Raw genomic sequence first — 26,910 nt, forward strand, 5'->3', positions numbered from 1 at the left:
CTGAGTATTCTTTTTTGTAAACTTTTAGGAATATCTCTGATTATTCCCTGTGGGTTAATTTCTAGATGTGTAAATAGAGGTCCAAAAATCCATGTTTAAAGGTTTTCATATTTCCCTCCTCACATCTCATTCCTGATCTGCAGTATGCAATGGTGCTGGTTTCCTTTCCTGATTTTTCTCTACTCTTGCCAACGTTGATTATTGTCAATTAGTAAAGTGAGAATTAAACAGCAATTGTTATTTTAACTTGTATTGTTGATTACCAGTGAGCCTGAACATTTATAATTTCAGCAAGCACTTTCTTGAATGCTAATTATTTAGTACTATTTACTGAATAATTATTTTATGCATTCTTATTTTTTTGTTTTGTTTTGGCTATTCTTGGGCTAAAGCCACATTGTTTTAACTATGTAGGAGGCTATATTTTTCACATTCTTTGTTTGTGTTTTTACTGTAGGTGGGAGGGTGCTGGGTATCAAGCTTGCTAGGCAAGTGCTTTCCCACTAAACTGCATCCTCAGCCACAGTTTTGTTTTGATTGTATTGGGTTTATATGTTAGTTTATGAGGGTTGTACATCTTTATATTAACTCTTTCTAAAAATAAACATGATAGACCAGGCGTTGTGGCACACACCTGTAATTCCAGGACTTGGGAGGCAGAGGTAGGAGGATTACTGTGACTTCAAGGCCTCCCTGAGACTTCATAGTAAATTCCTGTGTTAGAGTGAGACCCTACCTTAAAAAAGAAAGAAAGAAAGAGGTAAAAGAGAAATATGACATATCTTACTTTTTTCTTTTGAAGTTTTATAAAGCTCTCTTCATACAGTTGGTACCATATCCTCACTAACTTACTTGCTTCATGGCACCCTAAGTGACTTTTTTTCAAAGCACTCTTAATGTAAAAGATATTATGCCTAATGTCTCTGTTTATTAAGTAGTTAAATACAGCCAGCTTCTGTTTCCAGCCATGTGGTGTGTGTTTGTGTGTATATGTATCCTTTATTAGTTTTCTTCCCCATCTTCCCAGACTCAGCTCTCCCTCCTTAATTCTCTGCCAGGAAAGCAGATGAGTGACTCCTACCAGATTCACAGGATACTCTAGACAATTTGGTCAGCATTTTACTCATGCACACATTCCTCCTGCACCTCCAGAGAACCATAGCCAGGAATCCTTGTGCCTAAACTTGTAGTTTGTGAATGGAAATACACTGTTCTGATCTTCCACTTAACTCTTTTTTCTTTTTAATTTAAATATTTTATTTCTTTATTTAAGAGAGAGAAAGAAGGAGGGAAAGGAAGAATTGGCCTGGCAAGACCTCTAGCCACTGCAAATGAACTCCAGATGCATGTGCCACTTTGTGCATCTGACTTTGCTTAGGTACTAGGGAACTGATCCCAGTTCCTTAGGCTTTGCAGGCAAGCACTTTAACTTCTGAGCCATCTCTCCAGCCCCTTCTACTTCATTCTTATCTTGGAAAGGGAGTTTTTTGATTTAAGAAATTGGGCTGAGCATTCCCACTACCTCCCTAATTTTTTTGTGGGGTTTTTCTTTTTTTTTTTTTTTTTTTTTTTTGGATGTTTGTTTTTCAAAGTAGGGTCTCACTCTAGCCCAGGCTTACCTGGAATTCACTATGTACTCTCAGGGTGGCCTTGAACTCACGGCTGTCCTCCTACCTCTGCTTCCCGAGTGCTGGGATTAAAGGTGTGTGCCACTATGCCACCCCTAATTGTATTTTTTAACTCCTATATGTTTGCCTGAAATTATAGATTTAGTGGTTATTACTTTAGAGATACAGTTTGGCCTATCTTTAAAAAATTTGTCCAAGGAAAGTGAGAACGACCTCTAAAAACTGAGGGCCAATGTGCCAAGCCCTCTCATTGCTTAAATTTTTTACCTTCCATATCTACCATCTTTAAGAGGTGATACTGTGATCCCCATTGTATAGTTATTATTATCCCCAGAGCCACTGCACTGTGTGTATCAGAGCAAAGACTTCACCTGTCTGCTTAATTCCAGGATCTGTTGTCTCTGTTGTAGCATATCACATCAAGTAAGTGAGAACCAGACTGAGTGAAATCCCTATGTTAACTATGTTTCCAAAATGTTTCTAGCAGCCTTTTAGTGGTAATTGTTATTTTTATGGGTTGTTGTTCCTCTATTTAACTTCAGTGACTTTTGCATGGCTGTGTCCAATAGGTACAAGATAACAGATATTATTGGGAAAGAAGAGGGACTTGGAGCTGAGAACCTTCGTGGTTCCGGAATGATTGCTGGCGAGTCCTCACTGGCCTATGATGAGATCATCACTATTAGTCTGGTAAGTCTTCCTAGAATAGGGATTGAACCCAGGACATTATGTTGTAAGAGACAAAGGTTCTGTACCATTGAGCTATATCCCCAGCACACAGGATGTGAAGTGTTTTGAAAAGCTGGCTATATGTCTAAGTTTATTTGTGCCCCTCTTCCCAGCTATGTTGTCCCAAATATCATTTCTTGAAAATGTATCTTTCTTGCATCAACATTTTTATTAAAATACGCACAATAAATGAGCAGATAGGGTAATATGCATTACTATGATTTCCAAACACCCCTAGATTTATTTTACCTTATAGTTTCACTTCTGTTTATTTCTCCCTTCAAATAATCTAAAGACACTGAATAAGCTGGAATTTCTTCTCAGTGCATTTATTGCTGGTGCTGTAGTGGGGAGGCCAAGTATTTGTGAAATGGACAAGTAAAGGAGCCATGACTCTGGGAGTGTCTAAAACTCATTAATTGAATTTTTTTTCTATTTGAGCAAGAAATTATTTTGTATTGTTTTTAGAAAGACTTCATAAAAAACAGTATTTGTTCCTATTTATGTGAACTTTATACATTTTATCTATTTTTTACATCTTGGATATGACATGAAGGATTTATTCTGTTTTAAGGTGACATGCCGGGCCATCGGGATTGGGGCTTACCTTGTCCGACTGGGACAAAGAACCATCCAGGTTGAGAATTCTCACTTAATTCTGACAGGAGCTGGCGCCCTCAACAAAGTAAGTTGCTAGGGTTTGGGGAGAGTATATAAAGCTGTCTAAGGGTGATTTTTTATTTTTTTTTTTTTTTGAGGTAGGGTTTCACTCTAGTCCAGGCTGACCTGGAATTCACTTTGTAGTCTCAGAGTGCCCTCAAACTCGTGGTGATCCTCCTACCTCAGCCTCTGGAGTGCTGGGATTAAAGGTTTGTGCCACCATGCCCGACAATTGTTATTTCTTGATCCAAGGTCCTGACTGGATGGAGATTCTTCAGTCCATGACTTCTGCAACTTAAACTTCCTCTTTCCCACCATCATCTTTGCCCATTCATTTCATTTCATATCATTCCAACAAATACTTTTGAGTAGGTTCTTGTGTGCTAGGCACTATTCCATGTCTAACTCCTCCCCTTTTTTTTGAAGTAGGGTCTCACTCTAGCCCAGAGGTCACTCTGTAGTGTCAGGCTGACCTCAAACTCATGATGGTCCTCCTACCTCTGCCTCCCGAGTGGTGGGATTAAAGGCATGCGCCACCACGCCTGGCTCATCCTCCCTTTTTCTTACCTATGAATAAGTAATGTGAGGAAGCTGTTTATTCTTGCACAGGAAGTTGTTACAGGTTCCAAATGTACTGATTCCCATTTTGGCTTTATAATATGAACTAAACATTGACTTAGGTATTGATATGTGCTTTAATCCTTTTAATTTTTATTTATTTTCAAGAAGAGAGAGAGAGAAGCATGCAGGACCTCTAGCCACTGCAAGCTCCAGATAAATGCACCACCTTGTGCATCTGGCTTTATGTGGGTACTGGGGAATTGAATGTGGATCGTTGGGCTTTATAGGCAAGCATCTTAACCACTGAACCATCTCTCCAGCCCCTGATTTAATTTTTTGAGAAACCCATAAATACACATGAAAGGAGGCACCCACCGATGACAATCTCTTGTAAAGAAAGTATATGATAAATATTGAGTGAAAAGTGCAGATGGATTGCTTAGAAAGAGTATGATGTGGACATTTATCTTACCTTCCAAAGAAAGGCTTATACCTTATTTTGTTTTGGTTTTTCAAGGTAAGGTCCCACTCTAGCTCAGGCTGACCTGGAATTCACTATGTAGTTTAAGGGTGGCCTCAAACTCATGGTTATCCTCCCACCTCTGCCTCACAGACCTGGCTTCCATATTTTATTTATTATTTATTTTTATTTTTGGTTTTCTGAGGTAGGGTCTCTAGTTTAGGCTGACCTGGAATTCAGTATGTAGTCTTAGGGTGCCAGTCTTCCTACCTCTGCCTCCCCATGGTGGGATTAAAGGTGTGCACCACCACAGCTTTTTTTTTTTTTTCCAAGACCAGTTCTTACTCTGTCCCAGGCTGACCTGCAACTTACTCTGTAGACCTAGGGTATTCTCCAAGTCACTGTGATCCTCCTTCCTCAGCCTCCCGAGTGCTGGGAGTAGAAGTGTGCACTATCATACCCAGCTAACATACATTTTTGGTATTATGGATCAATTTAAAAACCTTGGATTATGGGATGTTTGAACATCATTAGGATTGACTAAAAATATGGGCACTTTATAAGTTGGACTGAATTCATTGCATAATACATCATAGATAGTTTTCAGTTTGTGGTTGCCAGGAACAGAATGTGGTGGTTTGATTCAGGTGTCCCCCATAAATTTAGGTTTTCTGAATGCTAGGTTCCCAGCTTATGGAGATTTGGGAAGTTTAATGCCTCCTGGAGGCAGTGTATTGTTGCGGCGGGTGGGGTTATGGGTATTATAGCCAGTCTCCCCTTGCCAGTGCTTGGCACACACTCTACTGTTATTGTCCACCTTATGTTGGCCAGGGGGTGATGTCCACCCTCTGCTCATGCCATCATTTTCACTTGCTATGATGGAGCTTCCCCTCGAGTCTATAAGCCAGAATAAACCTCACTTACATGGTTTGGTGATTGAGCTTGTAGAGTTAACATAGTAAAATGTATTGGACATTGTATTTATGAAACTTATAGGTATTTTTATTAAACCGTGATTTTTAAGTAGAAGGATAGAGGCCAAGTTTCCTATCCTATCTTCCCCCCTCTCCCCCCATGTAGGGTTTCACTCTAACCCAGGCTGGCCTGGAATTCACTCTGTATTCTCAAGGTGGCCTCAAACTCACGGCAATCCTCCTACCTCTGTTGGGATTAAAGGTGTGCGCCACCATGCCCAGCTATCCTATCATTCTGACTTAGAAAAAAATCACAATTTCTTTGCTCCAACTAGCTTGAAGGGTTGCCAAAAAAACATAGCAATTATCAGGTGTGTTGAGTGTTTTCTCTGTCAGTATGTGAATTTTGTATCATTTTTTTTGGATTTGCTTTTCTCTAAGGAAAGACAGAGTAGCAATAGCAGACTCGGCTATCTTTTTTTTTTTTTTTTTTTTTTTTGAGAATAGCCTAGAAATAAAGATTAAGAACTGCTGTTACTAAAGACTGTTACAGTGAGAGAAATTACTGAGAGTCTTAATTTTTGTTAAGTTGCAGTTTTGTTTTTGTGGTTTTTTTCAAAGTAGGGTCTCACTCTAGCATAGGATGAACTGGAACTCACTCTGAAGTCCCAGGCTGACCTCAAACTCATGGTGATCCTCCTACCTCTCCCTCCCAAGTACTGGGATTAAAAACAAACATGCACCACCACACCCAGCTAAGTTGCATTTTTTAATACTGCCTTAGAATGTTATAGTGATGGACATTGAAGAGTTTTAGAAACTTCCATTGCCTGTGAGGCTAGAATTTTAAAAAGAAACTATCCCTGTATTTTCATGATGTTTTCATACATGAGTAGAGTGCTTATTTCTGAAGTGTAACTGTTTACATAAGTTTCCCCCGTCACATATCCAGATACTATTTTATACACAAAGAATATTACCAGAATCAAAAGTTGTTGGTTTTCTGTTTTCTTTGTGAGCATAGGTTGCTTGAAACTTGTCAGTTGAATTTCATTTGTGACCAGAAAATACTAGCGATTTGTTTCATAAAACCCAGTTGAATTGCTCTGATCATAGTTACTATATACCCCTTCTTCCTAGCCTGCAGGGTTGCTTATTAAAGGAAAAGCGTAGCTGCAGAGGGAAAGACAAGTAAGGCTGCTGCTGTGACTTAACAGTGCTCATTTCCTGAAGGACATGATCGTGTATAGCTGAAGGAAGTGATCATTTGTAGAGGTTTCCTATTCCTGCTCTGCCTCTTTACTGTCTTGTATCTGTACCTCTTACGTAGAGTCATGCTGCCAGAAGACAGGATTTCATGCATATTCACTAAGAATGTCCTACCAGTCCCTTTACTTATCTGATACAAAAAAAGGAAACTATCTGAGAGCTCTGACTCCTCCCGCATGTGCTGTCTTTGTGTGTACTTGTGTCTTTCTGTCCACCTTTCTCCAGGCTTCTTGCTTGGAGTATGCTTATTCTGGGTACGTGCAAGTCCCCCAGATGCATGTCTGTCTTTGTGAGTGTTCATCTCTCTCTTTGTCTCTGTATCTTGCTTATAGATTTCTCTTTTTCTGTATGTGCTCTTCCCCAAGAATTCATGTGTGAGAAAGGATTTGTGTGTTTGAAATACGTTGTAGGCTCCTCCTTAAGCTTTGGCCATTTTGCTTATAGGATGTATGTACCTGTGTGTGGAGTGGAAGGAAATGTAGGTGGTATGTGGATCCTTACAGCAGCCTTAGATTGTAAGCATTTGACACCCACCTTTTAGGGGTCTTTATTCTTTATGTTAAACATTGGGGTGAAGAATAGGAAGGGGGTGCACAGAGGTTGTAGGGGGGAAAAAAGATCTTATGTGTGCAAGTGCTGATCCCGTTGACCCCTTTGAAAATTGAAATAATGATAATGCGCGTCTCCTGACTGCATCAAAGTATCAGCACATCAAAAGCCAGGAGGCATGAAATGCAAATGCTAAAGTGAAAGCAGATGGATTGTGCATGATCGCCTGATGCCCAATGAATTTTAAAAGGTGCCGGTTTGCAACGGGTGGGGGTTGGGTGGGGGGACTGAAATAAACACGTTATCCCTGCAATTTTTTTTTGTTCTTGACGCTCACTCCTGACAATATTTTTTCACACTTGAGTGAACACCCACTCCATCTCTCTCTCCCTTTCTGCCTCTCTCTTTCTCTCTCCTCTCCACCTCCCCCCCCACCCCCGCCACATCCCACCTCTTACACGTCTCAGGTCATGTCGCTGCAGCTCCAGTGGAAATAATAAGATATAAACCACGAGGTTGTTATTTGCATAGAAATAGCATGGAGCCCCAGGCAGCAAGAGAGAAGGACACAGGGATCATTTGTCTAAAATTTTAATGAAAACTTTTGCTGAGACAGAGGTTTAAAAAAAAAAAAAAAAACTTTCTTTTTCTTCCTTCCTCCAGCCTCATCACAGATTTTATTCTGCTTAATATGGTTTGATATGAAAAGAAAAGGTTGACACACATATCAACCTCACATAATGCAGCAACATGTAAACTTTTCCTTTAATAGATAGGAAGCTAAACAGGCACACACATTCCCAACTTAAAAAATTATACATGTGTATCATGCTTTTATGGCTACTTTCCAACTTGGCACACATAGTATGCTTGCAGTCAGTGTGTAATTAGTTTATACTCTTCGATCTTTTGCTTCCAAAGACTTACTTTTGAAGGGATTCCTCCCGCCCTTCTTCCTTGCTTCCCTTACTTCCTCCTTTCATTCCACTAGTGGCAAGCTGCATGTAAAATACAAGTATCTTGGCTTCTTTTTTCATATTCAGTGGTTTTACTGCACATGTTTTTATTCTTTAGCACCATTCTGTGCCACTGTATACTTTGTTCCAAAATCCAAAGGTTCTTCCCACATTATATTTTGATCCCTTTCCCCTTGTGATCTCAGTGTCTAGATTCCTTTCTGCCCCTGCCTTGCTTTGTTGCCTGCAGTTATTTGAAAAATATTCAAAACATTACCAAGTTGAGGAAGGATACATGACTGTGAATCCTTGTTGCCTTCCGGGGTAGACTGATGTGGTCAGGGCCCTTTAGATGATGATAAGACTGAAGCAATTGACACACTAGTTCAGGATCAGAACATAAAGTTCTACCTCCACATTTCATTACTGAAGGGCTGAAGGGCTCAAGTCTCTGTTTAATGTCCACAAGGCACAAATAAATAAATAAATAAATAAATAAATAAATAAATAAATAAATAAATAAATAAAAACTGCTCACTTTTTTTAGTCCAGATGTCATGAGAGAGATGACATAAATCATGGAAGTTGGTAAGGGCTTGCTCTGTTATCTCTCTGGGTACTAGGCCTAATTCCAGGGACTGGAGTTGCCAGTTTCCTGGGAATTCCTCCCTTAGTGATAGAGTAGGCTTGATGTTTCCATCTGACCACCCTGTGTGAAGATACTCATGTTGGCCTAGCAAAGGCAGTAACTTGTGTACTTGAAGTGTTGGTAAGATAGATCCTTGGGATGATTTGCAGAATCATTAACTCCTACATCAGGGTGCCTCTTGAACATTCAGTAACATTCATCTTTCTCCCTCCCAGATCCTCTGTAGTTTTTGTTTCATGTGTTCAACATATAGTCCAGAGACACCTCTGCTGGAAGGTCCCCTCTTGTAAGGGAACACTGATAGGTTAGAGCCTGCTATCTCTTAGTCCCAGGCTTGATGAGAGCCCACCCTTTGCACAGAAATCAGGATTTGTAGTCTGTGGATGTCCTCTGGACAGTGACTTCTAGTGCAGGTAAGGCCTTTGCCAAGTGGCTGTGATGTGTGGGTGACAGATTATTCAGGAAGTCATGTGACTTTTAAAGCTTCTGTTTCTTTTTTGGGGGTGGGTGGAATCCCATAATCTCATCCCTTTTAGTGAGATCAGATCCCTACTTCCACTGAATCTACCAGGACAAAGGAAATTATGTGATAATATCACTAAGCACATAGTCCTATAGGGGCTAATTCTTTAATCTTGTTTTGAGACTCAGTACAAGTAAGGCACATCTTTCTCCAGTTCCCTCTCATTTACCATAAACATTTAATTGTAGCTATGCAATATGAAGTATCTATGGGCATAGTACCAGAGTTCCTCTGAGGGGGCTTGTCTGTAGGACCAGGGGCCTGCTCTGTATAGTGCCTGTGTTCACCCATGCTGCTGTGAAAAACATTGTGAGAGGGTCAAGGAGGTTCTTGAAAGGAAGAAATTATTTAGTTTTTGCTGTGGAGTGGGCAGCATTGTCACTTCAACTTCACATAGGCCTTGTTTTCCTTTTTGGCATGTGCATGGGGGCTATTGTTGGGAGTGTACACACGCCTGTTCGCAGCTGTACATGCCCTGAAAACACATGTAGAGAGCTTACAAGAGAACACCAGCTGTCCTCCTTCATTGTTCTTTCACTTTTTTTTTTTTTTTTTTTTCCCTTGAGACAGTCTTTCACTGAGTTTGGAGCTGCTGTGTTTGGTCAGACTGAATGACCAGCAAGGCCCACTGATTTCCCCACAGGACTGGGTTTGCAGTTGTGCATGGCCATTCCAGGCTTTTTATGTGGGTGCTGGGAACCAAGTTGAGGTTGTTTCTGCAAAAAACACTTACCCGCTGAGATATGGTCCCAGTTCTAGCGTTATTTTAAGGGAGCATGGGCTTTAGGAAAAAAAGCACAGGCTTTAGAACCCAACTATCCAGCTTTAATTTTTGGTTCTACCACCTACTAGATGTGTGACCTTGAGCAATTTTCTTAACCTCTTGCTTACAGTTGTAGGGTTGTAATAGTACCTATCAGCCAAGATCATGTAAGGTTTAAATGAGTTAATGTGGAAAACTGTTAGCATTGATGACTTTCTGAGGTGCATCTGCTGTCCCTTTTATCACAGTTCCTTATCCAAGCTCTGAAACTATAAATAGAATATTCTTTATACTTTCTGGTTTTCTGAAGGAAAAATTCCTTTAAAAAAATAGATAGCAGTCTTCACCATTGTAATACATTCACATATTGACTTTCCCCGGTAGATGTTATGTAAAGATAGTCAACATACTGTGGAAAGCTATTAATGTGAGAGGCACCATGTTCAGTCCTGATAGGGTAGTATATATGTCCCTCATCTGTCTCCAGGAGTCCCTAAGGACTTGTTGATACAGTGGCCCATAATCACTCCAATCATCAGTCCAGCAATTTGCATTTTTAAAAGTCCCTAACTACCTATCTTCACAATAGATAGTTCCTATATTCCTGTAGCTCCAGATGGGATCTCTCTTCTTTCTAAAGTGGACATTTTAGCTTCTTGCCTAAGTAAGCATTGCTTTAGCAGTGTGAATGAATTCCTAGAAAATATTGCACTGGTTACATCTTAATTTTCAAACCCTTGCTCCATACACAAATAAAAGTTGAGCAATTCTGGTCCTATGTTCTGGAGTTGCCTTGGTTTTTCTTCAGTGTTTCTGGGGTTTGGTAGATAACTACTACTAGCAAGCCTTAGTAACCCACGAGCAGCCTGGGCCTGAATGGTTTAGAGATGATGCCTCTGACTCTGAGAGAGCCCCATGTATATATATGGCTTACTTGGAAGTTCCAGTCCAGAGCTTCACAGTAAAATGATAGATGGAGACCCTGTTTAGTGGCATTGAATGCAGAAATGATCACATTCAACAACCTATTAGAAATATCTCAATCTTTTTTATAAATATGTGTTTATTTATTTATTTTTAAGAAGAGAACGAATGAGACAGAAAGAGAGAATGGGCATGCCAGGGCCTCCAGCCATTGCAAATAAACTCCAGATGCATGTGCCACTTTGTGCATCTGGCTTTGCATGGGTACTGGGGAACTGAACCCAGGTTGCAGGCTTTGCAGGCAAGTGCCTTAACTTCTGAGCCATCTCTCCAATCCTGTCTCAAACTTTTTTGTTGTTGCTGTTAGTTTTGTCTTATTTGAGAGACAGAGAAATAATGGGCGTGCCATGGCCTCCAGTCATTGCAAATGATCTCCAGACACATGCTGCACTTTGAGTATCTGGCTTATGTGTGTACTGGGGAATTGAACCTGGATCCTTTGGCTTTGTAAGCAAGTGCTTAACCACTAAGCCGTCTCTCCAGTCCCCATCTCAACTTTTTTCAAAGTTGCAGAGCCTTTAGATTAAAATTGCAAGAAAACTTTCGCTCAGTCCCCTCCTTGCTCTTTACTAGGTGAGCAACTTTAGACTTCAGTCCTCTGTGTAAAATAGGAAGCATAATACATTTCTCCCCTTAAAACAGAAGAGCAGAGGATCTCCTCATCTCAAATTCCTTGTAGTTTCTCATACTGTGTGATATTGTGACAATGCATATTGACCTGGAACCAGGGAACCATCTTAGGCTGGAACAGAACGAAGAAAGATCAACTGGGCATGGTGGCACACGCCTTTAATCCCAGCACTTGGGAGACAGAGGTAGGAGGATCGCTGTGAGTTCAAGGCCACCCTGAAATTACATAGTGAATTCAGGGTCAGTCTTGAATGAGATCCTACCTTGAAAAACAAACAGAGAGAAAGAGAGAGACAGAGAGGGAAGGAAAGAAGGAAGGAAGGAAAAATTAAATGTTATATGTTGCTGTTCACGATCATAAGAGGCTGTAGAATTGTAAATGTTGAGTGGAAGGATGTGCAAAAAGTCAACCATTCTGCCATTGCTTGATTTTCAGTCTTTGTCATCATTGCCAAATATTCAGTTATGTTTAAATATTAAAACAGAGGCAGAAAGATCAGTTCAAAATCAGCCTTGGCTGCATAGAAAGTTCTAGTCTAGCCTGGCCTACATGAGATACTATCTCAACACATCCCCCCAAAAGAATATTCACCCAAGAAATTCCCAGTTGTCCGATGTGGCCTATAGGAAATTGAATTGAGCCAGTCTTTCATAAGTCTTTTGCTTTCAGAGTCTAGTCCTATCAGAAAAATAAGTTTAGTAAAGTTGAAAATGCTACTTTGAGATAGAAACTGGTTTCATAAATAGCCTTCTTGCCACTTAAAAATATGAAATAAGCAGTAATGATAAGAGAAAAATATAGCTGAACCTTAATTCTAATTTAAAAGTATGCTATGGAGCTGGCAAGGTGGCTTAGCAGTGAAGGCACTTGCTTACAAAGACAAAGACCCAGGTTTTATTCCCCAGTATCCATGTAAAGCCAAATGCACAAGGTGACACATGCATCCACAATGACTAGAGGCCCCAATGCACCCATTCTTTGTCTGTACCCCCTCAAATAAATAGCTAAATAAAATATATTTTTAAAGTATGCTGTGGAACATTAGGAGTCTCCTGCAGAGTGAAACAAAGTTTTGTTTTTCAAGGTAGGATCTGACTCTAGTCCAGGCTGACCTGGAATTCACTATGAAGTCTCAGGGTAGCCTTGAACTCATGGTGATCCTCCTACCTCTGCTTTCCAAGTGTTGGGATTAAAGGCGTGCGCCACCACACCTGGCTTGAAACGAAGTTTTTGATATCTTGTGATTAACTATCACCTGCCTTGTAAAATGTAGGCTGGGGAGATGGCTCAGCAGCTAAAGGGTTTGCTATACAAGCATGAGGACCCAAGTTTAGATCCACAGAATCCACATAAAGCCAAACATAGTAGAGATTGTCTGCAATCCCAGCACTCCTGTGGGAAAACAGAGACAGGAGGATCCCTGAAGACTCTCAGGCCAGCTAACCTGGCATATGCAGTGGCAAACAAAAGGAACCATGCCTCAAATATGGTGGAAAACAAGGACCAACACCCAAGGTTGTCATGGTATGCATGTGTACCTGGACTCACAAGCATGAACACATTGCAAACATACAGAATTTGATTTTTAAATAAAATTATGGGACTACAAAGATGGATCATTGATTAAGTATGCCTCCTGTGCAAGCATGAAAGCCTGAGACCACCCAAGTTCAAATCTCCAGAACCCTCATACACAGCTGGGCATGGCCATGCATGTCTGCAACCCTGGAATCAGTAATAGACTCTGTAGCAAGGAAAACATGTGGGTAAGGTAGGGAGAGCACCTGATGTTGTCTGCTGCCACCGCAGGTAAGCTCACAGGGCCCCACATGAGCCACATACATGTGCATACAACACACACACACACACACACACACACACACACACAATTCTGGTGAATGGTCAGAGGATAAACAGCTAAAACTCTGAGCCCAAGGTTTGGTAGAATCAGCAAAGTTGTCATAGACTGACATTCTCAAAGCCTGGAGAGGATACAAACCAAAGATAAACTGCTAGACTTGCTAGACTTCTCATCTCAGTGAGTGGTCTCTAATGTGCCTCATCCATGTGGACCATCTATTTCAACTCCAAGATTCAGATGTGTCCTCAGTATTAGAATGAAGAACTCAAGAGATCCTATACTTCCTTCCTCTAATAAAGCATTGCCTTGGAAATAAGCTAAGTGCCCACTTAAATCTGTAAGCATGGTCCCTTAGAGCTGTTTCCCCAAGTCCTCCTTTTTCCAGCCATTCATTTATTGTACTAGAATAGAGTGGATTTTCTTCACTTTTCTCTCTGCACACATATTCATAGTTCTGCCTTTGCAGATCAGTGTTCACTTGAAGCTCACTTTTCTGTCAGCCATCTCTTCTCCCTTCAACCTTTCTTCTCTCCCAACCTTAGCCTGAAAATCAAGTAAATTAGCTTCTCACCCTTGCTCCCAGTTTGGGGAAAAAAAAAAATCCTATACTCTCCCAGCAGTGTCTGCTCTTGGATTTGCAGTCAGCAGCCATCTCCAATAACCATCAGGCTGTCAGCTTTGCAGCTACCCACTACCTCCTGCCTGCCCCATCACTCACTAGAGGAAAAAGAGAGCCAGAGCAAGAGCTTGAAATATATCATGCAATAGTGTATCATGAATTTGTTGTGAATCACAGCAGTGAAGCAGGTTTATTTATTTCTGAGACCTTAAATCAATACAAAGTAGGTCTCTTAGTTCTGAAGCTGGGATAGAGTGTGAAAAAATGAGCCCATTGTACTCTTAAAACTTTGGGGAAAGGAGATGACAGCTATATAATTCCATTTACCAGGCACTAGGGGCTTTAATGTGAAGGTGACAGGGAGCTCTTTGTGCATTTAGAGCACCATATCTTCTAAATAAAAGATCTGTAGACCTGATAGTGGAGCACAGCTCCAAGTTTAATAATCTCCAAGCATTAGACCAAGCCAATATGTTCCCAAGTCAGAGAGGTCCCCCCTAAACACCCATAAATTAAAAGTGCAAGAACTGTACACGTTGGTAGATTAGAAATGCAAGGACTCTAGTTTTTTCTGAGGGAGATGGAGCTGGGCTCTTGCTGTGCATAGACTGCTGTGTGAATATGATAAAGACTCAGGAAGCGAGACTGTTTAGAAACCTGACTCCTGGCTGTTCATCATTCCCGGAAATGTCCCTTGTGCATGGATCCAAATCTAGCTGTGTTCCCTCTCATTCAGAGTGGCTGTCTAATCAGCTAATGTACACAGTAAGGAGTGTTGAATCATGAGAAGAGAACCTTTAAGAGTTTTTTAGATTGAACTACAGATTACCAATGCCTGGGTTTCAAGTTTGTGGTTGATTCTTGACTGACTCCTAATTGTAATAATGTCTTAGGGTGTGGATTTTAAGCCTTTAAAAATAGCATGCATATCTGAGAAACTGGTGTTACTAAGGAAGAGAATTTAAATTTAATCAGTAGAATAAGATGCAAATGTGGTAAGTCAAAACTATGGGAACAGATAGTCAACTTTTAAATGTCTTCATTTTCTATTTGACGCATTGACAAAATATGCCTTATTTTCTGATTCCTATTTATTTGAGAGAGAGAGAGGAGAATGGGTGCTCCAGGGCCTCCAGCTACTGCAAACGAACTCTGGATGCATGCACCACCATGTGCATCTGGCTTATGTGGGACCTGAAGAATCAAACCTAGGTCCTTAGGCTTTGCAGGCAAACGCCTTAACCACTAAGCCATCTCTCCAGCCCAAAATATGCCTTTTCTTAACAGAGAAAAACATATACAGCTCAGTAAAGAAGCCATAACATGACTTTAGAATTACTAGTTTAATTTTTGCCCAAGTAAAAATTTTTTTCTTTTCTTTTCTTTTCTTTTTTTTTTTTTTTTTTTTTTTTTTTTCTTTTTTTGCAGTAGGGTCTCACTCTAGCCCAGGCTGACCTGGAATTCACTATGGAGTCTCAGGGTGGCCTCAAACTCACAGCAATCCTCCTGCCTCTGCCCTCCTGAGTGCTGGGATTAAAGGCGTGCACCACCACGCCCGGCCCAAGTAAAGAATTTTAAAAGAGGGAGAAAAAAAAATAGCAAAAAACAAACAACTATGACCCAGCCTCTACGCTAAGAACTGAACATTGAACCACTTGTTTGTTTTAAGAAAGTCATTACACGTTATAACATAAGATGAAAAAGTTGTTTGTAGCCAGGTATGGTGGTGCATGCCTTTAATCCCAGCACTTGGGAGGCAGAGGTAGGAGGATTGCCATGAATTCGACCCTGAAACTGCATAGTGATTCCAGGTCCTCTTGGGCTGGAGTGAGACCCTACCTCAAGGGGGGGAGGGGGTTGTTTCAAGTAGATGGACTTGCTTAAAATAAAAGTTGAATTTTGGGGCTGGAGAGGTGGTTTAACAGTTAAGGCCATTCAAGCCTAAGGACTCAGGTTGCATTCCCCAGTACCAACGTAAGCCAGATGTACAAGATGGCGCATGTGTCTGGAGTTTGTTTCTAGCAGCTGGAGGCCCTGGTGCATGTGTGCGCGCTCGCGCTCTCTCTCACTCGCTCTCTCTGTGTCTCTGTGTCTTTCAAATATGTAAATGTTTTTAAAGTTGAATTTTTAGCATTTTTATTGGGAATTTTAATACATGAACATAAGTGTAATTTGATCATATTCCCTTACCCTCATTGTCCCCATCCCTAACCCACATTCCACTGAGCATCCTCCTCTTTCCAAGTAGTCCTTCTGTTTTGATGTCTCATTCTTTTTGTCCTTTTCCATCCTCTATGTCAACATGTTGATGGGCCAGAATTGTGAGGTCATGATAGCTACCGTGAGGTTCATGTCTGTAGGACAGTGCCTCAGAGTGCTCCTTCGTGGTGCACTGGGTCGTTAGCTTCACCTTAACTGCTAAGCCATCTCTACAGCTCCTATTGACTTTTTTTTTTATAAAAAGGTTACACATATAAACCCCCTCTCCCCCATATCAATTCTGCTGAGGATCTTCAATGGGGTTGTTGTGGCTCATTGTGGGGACCAAGATGACTCAATCTCTGTAGGGATGGGGGGAACATGGTGCCTCAGGTATTCTCACCCATCTTGAGGCTCTTGTAACTTTCCACCCTGTCTTCTGTGATGCTCCTTGAGTCTTGGCTAACAAGATAGGGATCTGATTTAGTGTTGTGTTCTCTGTAGATTCTGGATCTGGTTTGAGTGGCCACATTGACTGTTGCCATTTCCCTAGAACTGGTTTTCAAGCTAGATGTACTGATGTGTCCTGGTTCTCCCCAGTATTATCTTCTATTTGTAAAATAGAACAGACTCTCCAACCAAAACTGAGAACAGTTTGAATAAACGGGGATAAACCTAGTCATTAGAGAGACATATTGGTAGATATATCCACTCTTCTTAAAGAACAGTGGAGGTTCTCTCTGGAGCCTATAGGTTTCCTGTGCTAGGGAATTCTGGCTTGGTTCCCAGCAGTAAATATGAGTTCTTTCCCACTGAGTGGGTCACATGTACAATCTATGAGCAGTTGGTTACATATATCGGCTGTGTGCCACTATTGCACAAGTGTGTATTTCTTGCTTGGCTGGTTGATTTTGTTACTGGCAGGATATTCTACTTATTAAATCAGTTGTCAACCATTATTCTCCAGCCACTCATAGCATTTTCCAGCATTGTGAAGGCTAACTGGGAGGGAACTGGATTCCCTTTCAGTTCCATTAAGATTACTTGATGTCCTATAGCTGCAGACTGTGGTGTCTTCAGCAATAGGGTCTTAACCTTTTAGCTCTTGCAGATAACCAAGTGTTTTGGCAATGGCCTGTATTTTTTTGTGGACCTCATTTCTCCTTGTCCAACAGTTCACTATAAGGGGGAACCCAATTCTGGCCCTGGGAATTATCAGCCAGAAGTCATAGTTTTAGGGTTATGCTTTTTCTACCTTTTCTACCTTTTATGAAGCTCTTCTGTTCAGGTTCCATGCCACCCTCCTTCCTCACTGAGGGTAATAACTTGTAGAGTGGTATTTCCGGAGGTTTCTTCCATGGGATTGATTCATGTTGCCATTAGTTTTGTGTATACCCATCCCACCCATCCCCCACCCTGCTGCAGACATATTAAAATACTGTTTTTAAATATTTAACTGAAAAACTCCAAGTGCTGATGAGGACATAGGACAACTAGAACTCTCAAGTATTATTGATGAGAATAACAAATAGTTTAGCAATTGTAAAAGATGTGCATTCATTTATTTATTTATTTTGGCTTTTCAAGGTACGGTTTCACTCTTGCCCAGACTGACCTGGAATTCACTATGTCGTCTTAGGCTGCCCTTGACCTCACAGCAATCCTCCTACCTCCGCCTCCCAAGTGCTGGGATTAAAGGCGTGGCTATCATGCCCAGCAAGATGTGCTTTTATTTTATGGTTTTATTTCTTTTGACGAACTGGCCATACACTTCCCCTACAACCTAACATTGCCATTCCTATATATTTTTACCTAACAGAATTGAAAGCCCACAGAAAACAACTTGTATCTCAATATTTATAACTGCTTTCTTCATAATCATTCCCCAAACTAGCAACAACCTAAATACCCCTCCCTTAAATGAACACACGGATGAATGAGTTGAGATACATGTGATGAAAAGGAACTACCTACACTGGGATTGTATGATGTATTCTGCTAACCACAAGAAACTCGGCTCAGAAGGCTACAGAATATGTGAATCTACTTATCTACCATCCTACAAAACACAAACCCATTAAAGGGCAGAAACAGATCATTGGTGGTTAGGGTGGGATGATGGGACAGATTATAAAGGAACATTAAGGAACTTTGGGAGGTGATGGAAATACTTTCTGACTTCATTGTGACTCTGGTTATATGACTATATGTGTTTATCAACCTCATAGATTGTTACATGTAAACTATACATCAATAAACCAGACTTTTTTTTTTCCCAAGGTACAGTGTCACTCTAACCCAAGCTGACCTGGAATTCACTATGTAGTCTCAGGGTGGCCTTGAACTTACAGCTATCCTCCTACCTCTGCCTCCTGAGTGCTGGGATTAAAGGCATGTGCCACCACGCCCAACCTGACGTTTTGTTTTTGAGATAGAGTCTCATGTAATTGAAGCTAGTCCTGAACTCCTAATCCTCCTGCTTCACCTTCTGAATTATAGGCTTGAGCCACCATACCTGGCTCTATGCCAGACTTGATTTAAAATGTTAACTATTTCCATATTTGGAATTGATTTACTGTCTTGAGTCTCTAGCTAAATGAGCAGTTAGTTGATGGATCCCTGAATGACTGATATCTTTTGGCAGTCAGCTTTCTCTCTGGAATCCTATACTTTTTCTCCTACATTTGACAGGCAAACTATCATCTGGATCTTCTCTTATCCCTTCACATTAAAAATGAGTCTCTATTCCTCACCCACACTACCTTCAAACCCTTATCATCCTTCTGTCAAATTCACTCCTCTGTTCTCAGTAGGTAGAGTTCTTGCAGTTTTACTTCTGCCCTATATCTCAGTCTCTTTTTGGCTAAGTAACTTCCAGCTTGGGGTAGTGGCACACACCTATATTGTTAGGATGAAGCAAGAGGATTGCTAGTTTGAGACCAGCTTTGGCTACATAGTTGTAACCCTGTTTAAAAAAAAAAAGTTTTAGCCAGGCGTGGTGGCGCACGCCTTTAATCCCAGCACTCGGGAGGCAGAGGTAGGAGGATCTCTGAGAGTTCGAGGCCACCCTGAGACTACATAGTGAATTCCAGGTCAGCCTGAGCCAGAGTGAGACCCTACCTTGAAAAACCAAAAAAAAAATAAAAATAAAAATAAAAAAAATAATAAAAAAATAAAAATGAAAAAAAAAAGTTTTTTTCTTGCCGGGCATTATGGCACATGCCTTTAATCCCAGAGCTTGGGAGGCAGAGGTAGGAGGATCACTATGAGTTCAAGGCCATCCTGAGACTACATAGAGAATTCCAGATCAGCTTGAGCAAGAGTAAGACGCTACCCGGGGGTGGGGGGGGGGCTTTTTTTCTCTTACCTCTGGACGGACACACAGTTCTTTTGCCTGAATTTATCTTTCAGGAAACCTGATCACTTCAAAATTTGCTTCTTGCAGATAGATTTTAGGCCTTGCAGTGGATGGTATTAACTCAAAACTGTGACTCAAATCACAGGCTTTCGCATCTCCCAGCATGTCACTAAACCTCTTCTGTACCCCCAAGCCTCATGTACCAGCTCTCTCTGTAGTATACCAGTGCCAGCAATGGCAATAAAGATGGGGAAAGTGGTTATAGCCCTTTGGCTGTGTATTTTGTAACACCCAAATATTCTTGGCCACAGAAGCATTATTCTCCTGAGAAATGTAGTTTCATTCACCCTTGAATATATTTCTGGAGAAACATTTACACAGTAATATGTACAGCAGCACTTAAAATTGTTAATTGGAGATTGAATTACTTGTCAGCTTTTAAAAATGTAGTCCTCTCAGGTCAAGGAGGAATATGTTAGCTGCACTGAGGAGATGAGCTATTACATTTTTTCTTCCCTTTCCTTTATTCTCTCCCCCTCCCTTTACTACTTTTTTATCCTTCCTCTCTATTCTTTTGTCCCAATTTATCACTTTTTTTACTCCTACCTTTTCTCATATCTTGTTCTGCTGTAGCCAACCTTTATCAATGACCAGCATATCCCAGAGTAGTTTTAATACCTGGATGAAGTCCAGTGATGACGATTACTCAGTAAATTTACAAAACCTCTTCTTGAATCCTCTTGAGAATAGAAATAATGTGACACAAGTAGGATTGCAGCAAGGACTCAGTTTACAGCCTAACTCATAGGCACAGGAGGAATTTATACACTCTCACCAAATATTTGTAAAAGAAAAGAAAGCTGCAGGCTTCCTTTTTTGTTCCATTGCTAATATGTATCATTATTTCTCAGATCTTAGCCCTTAATTGCAAATATTTGTATATAAGTCTAAAGGGCCCCAATATACTATATCAGGAGAGAAGCTTTTTTTAATTGTGCCAAGTTGCATCTGTGAAACTTGGAAATCTCACTCAATGCCTTGTGCTGACAAATACTTTGACAAGTAAATACTACACTCATTGAGTATTACACAGTGATTTCATTTGCACAAAATCTCACAATGCTCTGCCACTTCAGTCAAATGTCTGGAGCACTGGGGAAAAGAAGAACATGTTTATCTTGATCTCCAAAAAGGGATTTAAGGGTGAGAAGAGGCAGTATATTAGACTGTTTTCATTGCCTGTCAGCTGTGGTAAACCTGAGCTGTCTGCAATGTCTCTAGATAAGCAGCAACAGCAGCAGAGGCCTTAGCATGTGTGTATGGCTGCTTTCATTGGTACCTTGTGTGTCTTAGCATTTCTGAAAGGCTCCATATAGCATCTTTGATGGAACCTTTGACAAGTGCCTCTCTGCTAATCACTGGCTTTCATGTGGTGCCTTAATTCTTAGGTTGGCCAGTTGCCATTAATGAAGTGCCCAGTGAGGCTCAAGTTGATAGAGAGATTGGGTAAGGACCCTCTTTCCTGTCAGATTCAGACCTTGTTCAGTTCGGTGAACTCGGCACTCTTCAACAGAACACCCTGAGATGGTGCTGTTCCTAAATATTTCCTGGGGTTGCTTTACCACTTACAGCTGGAGGGCAAAGATAGCCTCAGCAGTGTTACCTCCTGGTTGAATATCTTCCACATTTAAATGATGTTGGGCAGATAAATTAAAAGTTTGTAGCCAGGCGTGGTGGTGCACACCTTTAATCCGAGCAATCAGGAGGCAGAGGTAGGATTGCTGTCAGTTTGCGGCCACCCTGAGACTACATAGTGAATTCCAGGTCAGTCTGGACTAGAGCGAAAAACAAACAAAAAACTAGAGAACCCGATGGAAATGTGGCCAGTTTACAATATGTTCATATAATAAAATTCTCAATTAAAAGAATAGGAAGAAAATGTGGCTGGAGAGATGGGTCAGTGGTTATAGCACTTGCCTACAAAGCTTAATGACCTGGTTTCAATTTCCCAGTACCCACATAAAGCCAGATGCATATATCTGTAGTTTGTCATGGCTATAAGCCCTGTCATGCCTATATTCTCATTCTCCCCCCCCCCACACTTATAAGTAAATAAATAATTTTTTTAAAAAAAAAGAAAATGTGAAGGGAATAATTTGGGAACTGAAAGATTGTGAGTATCTTGACTCATACAGAAATACTTGTGTCAGTTTAAATGAGTGACAAATGAAGCTCATGTACTTGATGAAAATATTATGATGAGAGCTCTTGACCCTGGGTTTTCTGTCAAAGGTTAGATCTATATGAATGTCATCTAAGACTTGTGTGACTGTCCCTGCATGATTGTTTCTGAATTAAACAGAATGGATTTTGTCCTAGCCCATATTCTGCTTCCGTGGTTGGGAGATTTTGCTGTGAAGTATTCTAAAATCATTAAAAACACTTGAGTCAGCAACGACTCGTATAAATCAGGAGCTGTTGTGTGCGCCCTTATCCTACTGGTGCAAGCTCCAAAACTATAGGCAGTTGTTTATTGTTAAGTAACTGTAGTTGCTGGTGTGTGTTTGTGGTTATAGTAGAATAGGATTGATTTTTGTGTGTCCATTTCCGCTCCATTCTCATTTTCCAAGCTAATACTGTTCAGAAAGAGCTGTTTGGATGCTCTGTGAGCCTGTCTTTTCATTTTTCTCTCGTGTCCAAATTAAATGACTGGTAAGCTTTTGTTTAGTGTAGAAATAATGCTCTTGGTTGTGGTAAGCCCTGATTAGGCTTCTTTGGAGAGCAGAGGAGAAGAAATGTAGGCTGCTTTTCCTAAACAAACTTGAGTGTGAGCCAAGGTATTAAACCTTATGCCTTCCAAGTTTGTCTCTGTTCACAGCCACATATAGTAGATATATCTTCTATGTAGAAGATATATAGTGGATAGAGTAGAGAATATAATTAGGAGTACAGGAGTGTAGCTCAGACTGTATGCTGGTATTCAACCCCTAGCACCAAAGAAAACAAAACAAAGACTATGAGTAAGTAACAAAGCCTTGCTCGAGTAGTGTGGTTCTTGATGCACTCTTCCTCTCTGAAAGGACGGCGCATTTAAGCACCTAAGGAGCTCTTTGTTGGCCTTGGTCCCTTTGTCTGAGCCTGCTCCTTTACTGGATCATTGTTAGTTTTGGAACCGTTTAAGATCCCAATGAGTGAAGATTATTATCAGGTACTAGAGACGGGGAAAAAAAGTGTTTCTGAGCAGAAAATGGCACTTCTGTTAAAGGCAACAAGGAGTACTTGGCTCTTGACATAAATTATGAACATCAGATATTCAGGTCAGCACAGTCTCTCCTTTTTACTCCTTTTTCCCCTTTCCAATTTTATTTTAATAATTAAAATACTGCTGATCATATGGAATGACTTCTAGCAGAGAGGCAGTCTGTCCCAGAAGGACCAGTTGTGGGCCATCGGGTTTATGACAACCATAAAACCAGAGCCGGATCAGAGCGCAGCCTCTCTGAGTAGCAGGTTCCTGACTCCACTAGGGCCCCCATCAACTGACTGCCTCACATATTTGTTTTGGTTTGGTCTTTTTGTTCTGTTTTGTTTCCTAATGCATGTGCAAGTGTGCATGTGTGCACACACTTAAAGATATAAATGAAACAGGTATGTAATGCCCTCTGCCTGTTAGAAAGACTAAAGCCATAAAAATAACAAACGGTATGTATTTGCTAGAATGTCAAAGTTATGAGTTTATTTTGTAATGATGTGCTCCTGCCTTCATGAGGTAAACTGGCCGTGGCGGAGGTGTTATTAGTAATATGGACTCAGTGGAGCAGAAAGCCAAGTGACCGAGAGATCAGTGTATCAGTCAGGGAGAGGGCAAATGGAAAGAGACAGCAGGAGAATGAGAAAAGAGCCACAGTGCCTGGGCTGAGATTAAAGACAGACTGAGAGGAGGATGGGAGCCCACTGGTCTGATATGGGCTCCTCTGTTCACAGGGCTCATTCAGTGTAGCCACCAACATGGGCTCAGCTTAGAGCTACCTACGAAGGCTTGTTCTCTGTGCTTCCTTATCAAGGAAAGCTGTAATGAGCAATTTTGCTTTCCATATTCCTTCCCGAAAACTTTCTTATGCTCTTCCTGGCTGAAGTTAAATGGAACCAAGGCTAATGGGGTCACTGTGAGCTTATTATTTTGGTCACCAGCTTCCTCAGCTCCTGGAAGGTCTTGGGGTACAGGCTGACCCAGCACACAAGGAAACCTCTCAAAGCTCCTAATAGGAAAGGCCAGTTGAAGCTGGGCATGGTAGTGCACGCTTTTAATCCCAGCACTCCGGAGGCAGAGGTAGGAGAAATGCCATGAATTCAAGGCCACCCTGAGACTACAGAACTATAGAGTGAATTTCAGGTAGGCTTGGGCTAGAGTGAAATCCTACCTCAAAAAACCAAAAAAAAGAGCTGGACGTGGTGGTGCACGCCGTTTAATCCCAGCACTTGGGAGGCAGAGGTATGAAGATCACGGTGAGTTCGAGGCCACCCTGAGACTCCATATTGAATTCCAAGTCAGCCTGGGCTAGAGTGAGACCCTACCTCGAAAAACCAAAAAAAAAAAAAAAAGAGAGAGAGAGAGAGAGAGAGAGAAAAAGGCCATTTGAAGAAGATGCAGGTATTGTTTGTTGGCCCTTAATTTTTTATAATCTCCCTAGAGACTGAAAATGAATAAAAGTAAGGAAGAAATTCTGTGTTGCCAATGTTTTATTTAGAGGAAAAGAGAAAATACAGTAAGTGCTCTACAACTATTTAGAGCTCTCCAGGGCTACCCTAGATGAGTGGCAATTACTACACACTCAGCAGTTTGCAATAGTCAGTGATCAGGCTGCTTGGTTTCCATCTGCCGGGTCAGAAAACCCCTCTCCCCGAAAGAAATTATTAACCAGTCTTCTCGGGGGAAAGAAACCCTACAATTTCCAAGTCTAAGAATATTTTTTCTTCTTTAAAGGAAACTTTGCAGTTTCCAATTGCAGGTGCCCTTCAGCCTGACAAGGGTTAAACTTTTCCATTCAGAGAGGTATGGGATGAGGCCCTGAATTCTTTGTAGCCATTGAAAGGAATCAGACTTAGGGAATAAATCACACCCAGCACACAAAGAGTATTTGATATTCAGAGGTGTATATGAGTATCATGAGCTGTCTAGGATTTTGCCAGCTTTAGGGCTAGGGTGGCAGGAGGCAGCTTTAAAATTCAAATGTAGGGCTGGAGAGATGACTTAGCAGTTAAGGCACTTGCCTACAATGCCAAAGGACCCAGTTTAATTCCCCAGGACCCATGTAAGCCAGATGTTTAAGGTGGCGCATACGTCTGGAGTTGGTTTGCAGTGGCACACTCCATTTTTCTCTCTCTTCTTTCTGTCTCTCTCCCTCTCTCCCTCCCTCCCTCTTTCTCAGTGTCTTAAATAACAAATAAAAATATTTTTTAAATGTAAGGAGAAAAAGCTAAACCTTTAGAAAATAAGAAACCCAAACCCTATGAAGTTTCTTTAATGTAGATTTATCCTTTAAGATTGCCAAAAAAATGGGCATGTTAGTGTATGTGTGAGAGAGAGAGACAGACAGCTCAGCTAGACCTGTACCTGACAAAGTAGCCAGTGCCTCGGAGTCCCAGCAAACTTTCCACAGCAGTTTCAGCTCATAGCCAGTTTGCTGCCATATCCGTGGCAGCTAGTAGAAAGGGGACTTGATAGTTTTTTTAAATCACAATATATGCAACTGCTAAAGATCTTTTTTATTTCCTAAGGGTTTTTTTGTTGTTTTTTTAAGGAAGAAATTCCTGATAGTCTCATAGAATGACCAATGACCAACAGAGAATTGAATGGTCTGGTGAAAAAAGAACCTGTTTATAGTGACAATGATGAAATAAATGATGTTGTTATTTTTGCAGAGACAAAGGTCTTGTTTATTTCCCTAGGTCCTTGGGCGGGAAGTGTACACCTCCAATAATCAGCTTGGAGGCATCCAGATCATGCACAACAATGGAGTTACCCACTGCACCGTCTGTGATGACTTTGAAGGGGTTTTCACCATTTTGCACTGGCTGTCATACATGCCTAAGGTGAGCCCTTCCTACCTACTGTCTCCACCACAGCTTACTCTTCATGTCTAAGAAATTATTGATGAAATATTCCTGAAAGCCATCTTTTGCCTTCTATTTTTAAAATGCCTTTGGATTTTATTAGGCCACTTTCTAATGCTTTCCAGCCACAGGCACTTTCATGCCTGTCTAAGCTCAGATCCCAGCAGCACATTAAGACTTCCTCCTTGCCCAGGCATGGTAGTGTTCACCTTTAATCCCAGCCCTAGGGAGGCAGAAGTAGGAGGATCACAGTGTGGTCAAGGCCACCCTGAGACTACATAGTGAATTCCAGGTCAGCCTGAGCTACAGCGAGTCCCTCCCTTGACTTACTCCTTTTTGTGGGTTTTCTCCATTGTAGTAGCCATCTGTCCTTTCAAGAACTTCCCAGGAAGCAAGGGTATACTAAATGCATCACTTTGTAACAGGCTCCTAAATGAGAGCCGGGACCTGTGCATGTTTTGTGGGGTTTCACATGTAATTTGATTTTCATTGATGACTGGAACCAGTGGGTGATTCTGTGTGTGGGCCCTGCTGTCTTCTCCCTAAAGCTATGGCTGATGAGTTTGAGTACAAGACTGATAATGTTCACTGATGGGTGGTATGCTCTTTCTCTCCCAATGTTTCTTTAGAGTGTACATAGTTCAGTCCCTCTCCTGAATTCTAAGGATCCTATAGACAGAATCATTGAGTTTGTTCCCACAAAGGCACCATACGATCCTCGATGGATGCTGGCAGGCCGCCCTCACCCAAGTAAGTATATATTTCAGGCACTTTGCCTCTCAAGCTTTTAGTCTTCTTTCAGTCACTGTCTAATTCCAGCAGAAAAGCACAGGACTAAAAAGTCAGAGCTGCTGGGCTACAGAGATGGCTTAGTGGTTGAGGCATTTGCCTGCAAAACCAAAAGATCCAGGTTTGATTCCCCAGGCCCTACATAAGTCAGATGCACAGAGTGGAGCATGCATCTGGAGTTTGTTTGCAGTGGCTAGATGCCCTGGAATACTCATTCTCCCCCAAACAAATAAAATAAAATTAAATTAAAATTAAAACTTGCCAGGCATGGTGGCGCACACCTTTAATCCCAGTAGTCGGGAGGCAGAGGTAGGAGGATTGCTGTGAGTTCAAGGCCACCCTGAAACTACAGAGTGAATTCCAGGTCAGCCTGAGCTAGAGTGAGACCCTACCTTGAAAAAATAAAATAAAATAAAACAAAAAAAAATCAGAGCTAAAGACCTTGAATAAGAAAGAGCTAAAAATAAACCTCTATAAAAAAATAAAGTGGGAGTTGGAGAGATGGCTTAGCAGTTAAGCATTGCTTGTGAAGCCTATGAACCTCAGTTTGAGGCTCAATTCTTCAGTACCCATGCGAGCCTGGTCCACCCATTCTCTCTCTCTGCCTCTTTCTCTCTCTGTCTCTGTCCAATAAATAAATAAAAATAAACAAAAATTAAGAAAAAAAGAATAAGGTGGGAAATTCTTCATTAAC

The 26,910-nt window shown here is 41.1% G+C and overlaps 1 protein-coding gene across 4 annotated transcripts in view; it reads left to right on the forward strand.

Annotated features, from left to right (window-relative positions):
- Acaca (acetyl-CoA carboxylase alpha) overlaps positions 1 to 26,910 on the forward strand; it is a 334,197-nt gene that overhangs the window by 258,411 nt on the left and 48,876 nt on the right. For all 4 annotated transcript variants that reach the window (XM_045158041.1, XM_045158040.1, XM_004664543.3 and 1 more), the window contains 4 exons: positions 2,198 to 2,318; positions 2,932 to 3,042; positions 25,263 to 25,406; positions 26,057 to 26,177. In XM_045158041.1, the coding sequence (XP_045013976.1) occupies positions 2,198 to 2,318; positions 2,932 to 3,042; positions 25,263 to 25,406; positions 26,057 to 26,177 (497 nt within the window). The remainder of the gene's footprint in view (positions 1 to 2,197; positions 2,319 to 2,931; positions 3,043 to 25,262; positions 25,407 to 26,056; positions 26,178 to 26,910) is intronic.

Source organism: Jaculus jaculus, chromosome 9, assembly GCF_020740685.1.
Source record: "Jaculus jaculus isolate mJacJac1 chromosome 9, mJacJac1.mat.Y.cur, whole genome shotgun sequence".
Taxonomy (NCBI): domain Eukaryota; kingdom Metazoa; phylum Chordata; class Mammalia; order Rodentia; family Dipodidae; genus Jaculus; species Jaculus jaculus.